This window comes from Lolium perenne, chromosome 3 (genome assembly GCF_019359855.2).
Source record: "Lolium perenne isolate Kyuss_39 chromosome 3, Kyuss_2.0, whole genome shotgun sequence".
Classification (NCBI taxonomy): domain Eukaryota; kingdom Viridiplantae; phylum Streptophyta; class Magnoliopsida; order Poales; family Poaceae; genus Lolium; species Lolium perenne.
In genome coordinates, this window is record NC_067246.2 from 42815431 (window position 1) to 42825962 (window position 10532).

Sequence of the window (10532 nt, forward strand, 5' to 3'; positions counted from 1 at the left end):
TCTTTTGAGAAAAGATATTTAGAGAGTCTTGTTTATCCTAAGCCCTAATTCTTACAAGTTTAGATTTTATATAATTCGATTGGTGAGCGACACACGTGCAAAAGATTCAGGGAAAGGCGCCTTTCTCTATATCAAAACAACCTGTCAATAGACGGCAGCAAAAATTTGCAACTGTGGTCTAGAAACCAACTCATCTTCATCTTTTGTATCACATCCTGGATAGGCCATCCATTGTGTCTTGAACCGACAGCTTCAAGCTCCAGCTGCGAGGAATCAATCTACCTGTTTGCGTCGCCTCTTCACAACTGGACACACGGGTCCTCCATCCTGATGCCGGCCACGGCGACGACGTCCTTTGTGATGTCGCTCCTGCGTCGGAACATGCTGTGACAACAAAAGAATCTGGCAAAACAGATGACAAAAGATAATGATCAGTAATATTTCAGAAATCCATTACCAAGAACAATAGAATTGCCAACTAAGGCTGACCGTTTTCATCACGTCCTTGGCCAAGGGTGGAACCGACAAAATGAAATCCAAGCAGTAATCCTCGAGTTTGGAACAGTGGTGACTGCGCGCCACCATCAGTATGTCGAACGCATTGTCTTGCGAGATTTTCTCGGCCAAAATGTTTTCGCAAATGATTTTCATCCTATCGAGGCCAAGCCGGCATGCCGCGGCCAGCACATCTTCTGCAATCACCGTGCTACAAAAGGTCGGCAGTTCATCGGTGTAGACAAAGTGGAGCACAGCCTTGAAGACAGTTGCCTTGATGCCATTAATGGATACAACACGGAGATTATCGTTGTTGTCCGCTGCCGCCGCCACCGCTTCAAATAGGATTGGCGATCGCGCAGCAATAACAAGACCATGCGCGTGAATCTCGCTACCCTCGACAAGAAACCGCACGTCCGCCCCCTGCTCGCTCACCATTAGTTGTTGGAGTTGCAAGGCGATGCTTGACGATGGCACAATGACCGTGGCCCCCGTGGTCGGGATGCTCGAGCTAGTGTATGGCTGCTCTTTGGTGATGGCAATATTAGCATATATGGTTAAGGAACCATCATGTGCTAGGTACTGCGATTTTGCGGATTCAAATGTAATAAAGTTTTCGTATCCCCAGGCTTCATCCTTTTGGGTATATGTGGTGGGGACAACTGCATCTTTTATCACATTCACAGGAGCCTTTGCACTTGGGTCGTAGACCAGATAGTTCTCGTTCACCTTGATACCATCGGCTGGTGGGTAACTCAACAGCCTGAGGTCCATACAGATACTCCCTTGGCGCTCTTCTGATGGGTACATCTCCAACATCCAATCGTAATTGCTGACCTGAAAACTGCCCGAACAGATCGTTTGGTAAACACCAAGGCTCCTCATGACGTGGCAAAAGTTATGGATCCTGAACTCGTGGACGCCGTGTACCTCCTCTGACGCACTATACATTGACCAGCTCTTTTCCAGAAGCCTGCCCGGCGTGGAGGAGGACTCGAAGGCCCCGTTGCGGTTGTGGTTGTGCGTGGCTACTCTTTCCATGATCTCGATAATCAAAGGGCTGCAGCTTTTCTTGAGCTCCTGGCACTCCTCCGTCGCCATCACACCGGCGTATACCTCGGGGTGAGATGCTATGTACTCGATGCAGGAATCCTCGAGTTCACGGCAGCTGTGACGGCCACGCACCAGCAACAATGTCCCCATGACAGTCGAGGTGTCAATGCTCTCTGCTAATATGTTGTGGCACATGAGCCTCAGCCTCTCCAGGTCGTACCGATCCGCGGCCACGAGCAGGTCGCGTGCCATGGATCCACACCGCTTCGATGCATACTTCTCTTTGCACGCACGCTGGGGCTGGGCCGCTGTATTGCTTGCTTTAATGGGAAGCTCGTCCGTGTAGATGAAGCGGAGCATAGCCCTGAAGGTGGATGCGCTAATGTCATCGATGCTGAGGCGCGTCCCGTTCGTGTGCCACCGGAACTCCGCGGCGAAGACCGATGATCGCATCGCGAGCACCAGCTTATGCGCCTGGATCTCGGTCTCCTCCACGACGAATATCACATCTGGCTCCATGCAACGTCGCCTCCTCTCCTCATAGCCCGACTCATCGGCAAGTAGAAGTTTGTGGAGATCCTGAGCAATGGTCGGCGGCGGCACCACGCAGACGAAACAGTTCCTAGTCTCCACAGCAGCTTCGGGTGAGTACTCCTCCAAGACGTCGACGGTGCATTGGACGCTGAGCCTGTCGTCTCTCACGTAGCGGGATTCATGGCCATGGTAATCTTCTGGAACGGACAGCTCCCAGGTTCTATTCGCTTGGAATATCATGGCGTCCTGGCTTCGCCACACGGCGGGCGGCCAATCACCAAGCGGGTCCTCGATCCTGATGCCCGCAGTGGCAACGACGTCCTTGGCGCCGTCCTTGGCGCCGATGCCGAGAAGCTCGAGTGTGATGGTCGCGAGGTGACCTTCATGGTCGAAGCCGCAGGCGAGGGCCCAGGTGTGTCCGCCGGCCAGGAAGGAGCCGGACTTGATGGAGGTGACGCTGGTGACGCCCACACTGGCGAAGCGCTTGCGGCCGCTGCAGCCGACGATATGGAACTCGTGCGTGCCTCGGACCACCGCCGACTTGTGCGTAGACGCCGTCTTATGAACCGTGGACGCCATGGCTGGGCGCCTGATCAATGGTTGTTAGCTAGTAGACAATCGACTAGATTGATGTCGATGTATTGATACGATTAGATTCGAGCTAGGACCTCTCCTACACGTACGCACGTAGGTCTCCTCGTCAAAACTAGCCATCTAAACACAAACACATTCCGATACTCGGCACGTGTTTTCGGCAAACAACACGAAATCACTCCAAGTTTCTAGCCTCCTAGTACAACACGCTACGCAGCAAATATCCAACCTTACCTAAAGCCGATCAAAAATCGGTTTTGCTATGTCTCAGTCAACTGAGATTTTCTTAAGTCTAAGTCAATTACAAAAATGTGCTTTGAGTTGCACTTTTCTGTTAAAAAAGTGTAATTGCACTTTTCTGATAGAAATGTGCAACTGAACCGAGTTGCACTTTTCTTTGAACTGTAGTTGCACTTTTCTGAGTTGACTGAGACTTAAGAAAATCTCAGTCAACTGAGACATAGGCACACCCATCAAAAATTCCAAGAACTGATTAGAGATTCTAGTCCTAGCACAACCAGTGCTTTGCAATTATTTAGCTGCGACTAAGGCCAGTTCCTATTAGGTATTTCGGTATTTCTATTCATTATCGAAAACTTACCATAGTTAAATGAAATATGGTCGAGGAACGATTATAAATTAGATTAAGTAGCTGGAAAGTAAAATTACTATCCATGGGAAAAAATTAATTCTCATAAATTTAGTACTAAGTAGCATGGTGATGTATATGATTTCTTTCTTGCAACTGCCAGGAGGAGTCTTAAAATGACTGGATTACTTTCAGTCAAGATTCTTCTGAAGGGGATAGTGAGAAGCGAAAATATCGACTTGCGAAATAGAGTGTGGTTTGCTGACCCAAAGATCAAGGTGGTCTTGGTATTCAAGACCACGAGATCAAAAATAGGACCCTACTTGGTAAGTGGTTATTCAAGCTACTTACTCAGGAAGGAATTTGCCAAACCCTCCTTAGGAGAAGGGGACTGCTGGGCATCCCCCGGGGAATAGGATCGCCCGATCCTCCGCCTTGCGCACCGTCCGATAGAGTCGTACTCAACCGCTTGATCTCTTTCGCCAGCCTGGCATCCCATCTCCGCACGCACGTAGACTCGAACGGAGACGACACGGAAAAAAGGAACCGAGGCAAGGGATAAATAAAACTTTGTTGTCCTCTCCCGTGGAGCTCGACTAGGACGGTAGGAGCCGGTGTAGCTTCTCCCTGAACCCCGCAAGCGCGGCGGAGCTCGGCCCTGAACCCTGCTGGCCGCCGGCAGGAACCTCTTTGCCGATCCACTCCCACCCCTCCCCTTAGTTTGCAAAAACTGTGCGTCGATGCCAGAAAGTTGCAATTGCAGTATCTAAAGGAAATAGCTTCAAGCACTCACACACCAGCAATAGTGCTAGGAATAGCTTAGTAGTCGGAGGATGTGAATACCTTTTACCTTACCTCCCCAGCAACGGCGCCATAAAATAGCTTGCTGGCGTGTAGTTGACGTGGGAGTTAGAAATCTCTGTGGTGTAATTTTCCTTCACGTCCCGGCAACGGCGCCAGAAAATAGCTTGATGTCTACGCACATTTCTTTTCCTGTAGACAGTGTTGGGCCTCTAAGAGCAGAGGTTTGTAGAACAGCAGCAAGTTTCCCTTAAGTGAATAATCCAAGATTTATCAAACTCAGTGAGGTAGAGGTCAAAGATATCCCTCTCAAGCAACCCTGCAATTACGATACAAGAAGTCTCTTGTGTCCCCAACACACCTAATACACTTGTCAGATGTATATGTGCACTAGTTCGGCAAAGAGATAGTGAAATGCAAGTGATATGGATGAATATGAGTGGTAATAACAATCTGAAATAAATATGGCAGCAAGTAAACATGCAGTATAACTTGTTGGAAACGGTGTTTCAATGCTTAGAAACAAGGCCTAGGGATCATACTTTCACTAGTGGACACTCTCAACATTGATCACATAACTGAATAAATAAATGCTACTTTTAAACACTCTCTTGTTGAATAACAAACACCATTCATTGTGTAGGGCTATAAAAGCACACCTCAAGCCGGAGTAAACAAGCTCCACAACATCCGGAGTTCATATTTAAGTAACCTCTAGAGTGCATAATAGACCGTTGCAATTTAGACCGAGTACTAACATAGTATACACACTGTCAACAATAGCTATGATAGGGGGAATAGATCGCATCAATACTATCATAGTAATAGTTAACTTCATAATCTACAAGAGATTACAATCATAACCTACGCCAAGTACTACATGATGCACACACTGTCAACTTTACATTATGGAGGAGGAATAGACTACTTTAATAACATCACTAGAGTAGCACATAGATTAATAGTGCTACAAAGCTCATGACCACATAAAGATCACATGGGAGAGAGAGATGAACCACATAGCTACCGATAGAGCCATCAGCCTCGGGGGAGAACTACTCCCTCCTCATCATGGGAGACAGCAGCGGCGATGAAGATGGCGGTGGATATGGCTTCTGGGGGCAATTCCCCATCCCGGCGGCGTGCCGGAACAGAGACTTCTGTCCCCCGAACTTGACTTCGCGATGGCGGCGGCTCTGGAAGGTTTTCCGTATCGTGGCTTATTCGTTTAGGGTTTTCGCGACGGAGGTTTTAAGTAGGCGGAAGGGCAGCCTCGGAGGGGTCCTGGGGGACCCACACACTAGGGGGCGCCCCCCCTTGGCCACGCCGCCATGTGGGGTGGGGCCCCCTTGGCTCCCCTCTGGTCCCTCTTCGGTGCTCTGGAACCTTCCGTGGAAAATAGGAAGTATGGCTTTTATTTCGTCCGATTCCGAGAATATTTCCTTTGTAGGATTTCTGAAACCAAAAATAGCAGAAAACAGCAACTGGCTCTTCGGCATCTCGTTAATAGGTTAGTGCCGGAAAATGCGTATAAATGATGTAAAGTGTGTATAAAACATGTGAGTATCATCATAAAAGTAGCATGGAACATAAGAAATTATAGATACGTTTGAGACGTATCAAGCATCCCCAAGCTTAGTTCCTACTCGCCCTCGAGTAGGTAAACGATAACAAGGATAATTTCTGAAGTGACATGCTATCATAATTCTTGATCAATACTATTGTAAAGCATATGAGATGAATGAAGTGATTCGAAAGAATGGTAAAGACAATGAATAAACTACTGAATCATATAGCAAAGAATTTTCATGAATAGTACTTTCAAGACAAGCATCAATAATACTTGCATAGGAGTTAACTCATGAAGCAATAGATTCTTAGTAGAAAGTTTTGAAGCAACACAAAGGAAGATATAAGTTTCAGCAGTTGCTTTTAACTTCAACATGTATATCTCATGGATAATTGTTAACACAAAGTAATATGATGAATGCAAATAAGCAAGTATGTAGGAATCAATGCACACGGTTGACACAAGTGTTTGCTTCTAAGACAGAAAGAAATAGGTAAACTGACTCAACATAAAAGTAAAAGAATGGTTCTTCGCAGAGGGAAGCATGGATTGCTATATTTGTGCTAGAGCTTTTATTTTGAAAACAAGAATCAATTTTTTCAACGGTAGTAATAATTCATATGTGTTATGTATAAGACATCCTATAAGTTGCAAGCCTCATGCATAGTATACCAATAGTGCCCGCACCTTGTCCTAATTAGCTTGGATTTACATGGATTATCATTGCATAACATATGTTTCAACCAAGTGTCACAAAGGGGTACCTCTATGCCGCCTGTACAAAGGTCTAAGGAGAAAGTTCGCATTGGATTTCTCGCTTTTGATTATTCTCAACTTAGACATCCATACCGGGACAACATAGACAACAGATAATGGACTCCTCTTTAATGCATAAGCATTCAACAACAGATAATATTCTCATAAGAGATTGAGGATTGATGTCCAAACTGAAACTTCCACCATGGATCATGGAATTAGTTAGCGGTCCAATGTTCTTCTCTAACAATATGCATACTCAAACCATTTGATCATGATAAATCACCCTTACTTCAGACAAGACGAACATGCATAGCAACTCACATGATATTCAACAAAGGTGAAATAGTTGATGGCGTCCCCAGGAACATGGTTACCGCTCAACAAGCAACTTATAAGAAATAAGATACATAAGCTACATATTCTTCATCACAATAGTTTTTAAGCTATTTTTCCCATGAGCTATATATTGCAAAGACAAAGAATGAAATTTTAAAGATAGCACTCAAGCAATTTACTTTGGAATGACGGAGAAATACCACATAGTAGGTAGGTACGGTGGACACAAATGGCATAGTTTTTGGCTCAAGGATTTGGATGCACGAGAAGTATTCCCTCTCAATACAAGGCTTTGGCTAGCAAGGTTGTTTGAAGTAAACACAAGTATGAACCGGTACAGCAAAACTTACATAAGAACATATTGCAAGCATTATAAGACTCTACGTTGTCTTCCTTGTTGTTCAAACACCTCACCGGAAAATATCTAGACTTAGAGAGACCAATCATGCAAACCAAATTTCAACAAGCTCTATGGTAGTTCTTCATTAATAGGTGCAAAGTATATGATGCAAGAGCTTAAACATGATCTATTTGAGCACAACAATTGCCAAGTATCAAATTATTCAAGACATTATACCAATTACCACATGAAGCATTTTCTGTTTCCAACCAAATAACAATGAACGAAGCAGTTTCAACCTTCGCCATGAACATTAAGAGTAAAGCTAAGAACACCAGTGTTCATATGCAACAGCGGAGCGTGTCTCTCTCCCAAACAAAGAATGCTAGGATCCGATTTTATTCAAACAAAAACAAAAATAAAAACATACAGACGCTCCAAGTAAAGCACATAAGATGTGACGGAATAAAAATATAGTTTCACTAGAGGTGACCTGATAAGTTGTCGATGAAGAAGGGGATGCCTTGGGCATCCCCAAGCTTAGATGCTTGAGTCTTCTTGAAATATGCAGGGATGAACCACGGGGGCATCCCCAAGCTTAGACTTTTCACTCTTCTTGATCATATTGTATCATCCTCCTCTCTTGACCCTTGAAAACTTCCTCCACACCAAACTCAAAACAAACTCATTAGAGGGTTAGTGCATAATCAAAAATTCACATATTCAGAGGTGAAATAATCATTCTTAACACTTCTGGACATTGCACCAAGCTACTGAAAGTTAATGGAGCAAATAAATCCATCCAACATAGCAAAACAGGCAATGCGAAATAAAAGGCAGAATCTGTCAAAACAGAACAGTCCGTAAAGACGAATTTTTCTGGGGAACTAAACTTGCTCTGATGAAAATGCTCAAATTGAATGAAAGTTTCGTACATATCTGTGGATCACGCACGTAAATTGGCAGATTTTTCTGAGTTACCTACAGAGAATCCTACTCAAATTCGTGACAGCAAGAAATCTGTTTCTGCGCAGTAATCCAAATCTAGTATCAACCCTACTATCAAAGACTTTACTTGGAACAACAATGCAATAAAATAAATATAAGGAGAGGTTGCTATAGTAGTAACAACTTCCAAGACACCACAAAACAGTAGCAAAAATAAAAATACGGGTTATTGACACGCGTACAGCACGCGACCGTTGGGAACCCCAAGTGGAAGGTGTGATGCGTACAGCAGTAAGTTTCCCTCAGTTAGAAACCAAGGTTTATCGAACCAGTAGGAGTCAAGAAGCACGTTGAAGGTTGATGGCGGCGAGATGTAGTGCGGCGCAACACCAGGGATTCCGGCGCCAACGTGGAACCTGCACAACACAAACCAAGTACTTTGCCCCAACGAAACAGCGAGGTTGTCAATCTCACCGGCTTGCTGTAACAAAGGATTAGATGTATAGTGTGGATGATGATTGTTTGCAGAAAACAGTAGAACAGTATTGCAGTAGATTGTATTTCAGTAAAGAGAATTGGACCGGGGTCCACAGTTCACTAGAGGTGTCTCTCCCATAAGATAAACAGCATGTTGGGTGAACAAATTACAGGGCAATTGACAAATAAAGAGGGCATGACCATGCACATACATATTATGATGAGTATTGTGAGATTTAATTGGGCATTACGACAAAGTACATAGACCGCTATCCAGCATGCATCTATGCCTAAAAAGTCCACCTTCAGGTTATCATCCGAACCACCTCCAGTATTAAGTTCCTAACAACAGACAATTGCATTAAGTATTGCGCGTAATGTAATCAGTAATTACATCCTTGAACATAGCACCAATGTTTTATCCCAAGTGGCAACAGCACATCCATAATCTTAGAGATTTCTGTCACTTCCCCAGATTCACGGAGACATGAACCCACTATCGAGCATAAATACTCCCTCTTGGAGTTACAAGCATCTACTTGGCCAGAGCATCTACTAGTAACGGAGAGCATGCAAGATCATAAACAACACATAGATATAAATTGATAATCAACATAACAAGTATTCTCTATTCATCGGATCCCAACAAACACAACATATAGAATTACAGATAGATGATCTTGATCATGTTCGGCAGCTCACAAGACCCGACAATTAAGCACAATGGGGAGAAGACAACCATCTAGCTACTGCTATGGACCCATAGTCCAGGGGTAGACTACTCACACATCACTCCGGAGGCGACCATGGCGGCGTAGAGTCCTCCGGGAGATGATTCCCCTCTCCGGCAGGGTGCCGGAGGCGATCTCCTGAATCCCCCGAGATGGGATTGGTGGCGGCGGCGTCTTTGGAAGGTTTTCCGTATCGTGGCTCTCGGTACTGGGGGTTTCGCGACGAAGGCTATTTGTAGGCGGAAGGGCAGGTCAAGGGGCGTCACGAGGGGCCCACACCACAGGTCGGCGCGGCCAGGGCTTGGGCCGCGCTGCCCTATGGTTTGGCCACCTCGTGGCCCCACTTCGTTGACTCTTCGGTCTTCTGGAAGCTTCATGGCAAAATAGGACCCTGGGCGTTGATTTCGTCCAATTCCGAGAATATTTCCTTACTAGGATTTCTGAAACCAAAAACAGCAGAAACAAAGAATCGGCACTTCGGCATCTTGTTAATAGGTTAGTTCCAGAAAATGCACGAATATGACATAAAGTGTGCATAAAACATGTAGATATCATCAATAATGTGGCATGGAACATAAGAAATTATCGATACGTCGGAGACGTATCAGCATCCCCAAGCTTAGTTCCTGCTCGTCCCGAGCAGGTAAACGATAAACAAAGATAATTTCTGAAGTGACATGCCATCATAACCTTGATCATACTATTTGTAAGCATATGTAGTGAATGCAGCGATCAAAACAATGTAAATAACATGAGTAAACAAATGAATCATATAGCAAAGACTTTTCATGAATAGTACTTCAAGACAAGCATCAATAAGTCTTGCATAAGAGTTAACTCATAAAGCAATAATTCATAGTAGAAGCATTGAAGCAACACAAAGGAAGATTAAGTTTCAGCGGTTGCTTTCAACTTGTAACATGTATATCTCATGGATATTGTCAACATAGAGTAATATAATAAGTGCAATATGCAAGTATGTAGGAATCAATGCACAGTTCACACAAGTGTTTGCTTCTTGAGGTGGAGAGAGATAGGTGAACTGACTTAACATAAAAGTAAAAGAATGGTCCTTCAAAGAGGAAAGCATCGATTGCTATATTTGTGCTAGAGCTTTGATTTTGAAAACAAGAAACAATTTTGTCAACGGTAGTAATAAAGCATATGTATCATGTAAATTATATCTTACAAGTTGCAAGCCTCATGCATAGTATACTAATAGTGCCCGCACCTTGTCCTAATTAGCTTGGACTACCGGGATTATCGCAATGCACATGTTTTAACCAAGTGTCACAAAGGGGTACC

The 10532-nt window shown here is 44.5% G+C and overlaps 1 protein-coding gene across 1 annotated transcript; it reads right to left on the reverse strand.

Moving 5' to 3' along the window:
• Positions 1–299: 299 nt before the first annotated feature.
• On the reverse strand, positions 300–2661 carry LOC127339325 (uncharacterized). The gene is made up of 2 exons (XM_071827158.1): positions 476–2661; positions 300–384 (listed from the first exon to the last, which is right to left on the reverse strand). The coding sequence occupies exons 1-2, from the start codon at positions 2659–2661 to the stop codon at positions 300–302; spliced, it is 2271 nt and encodes a 756-aa protein (XP_071683259.1).
• Between the last annotated feature and the right edge of the window lie 7871 nt (positions 2662–10532).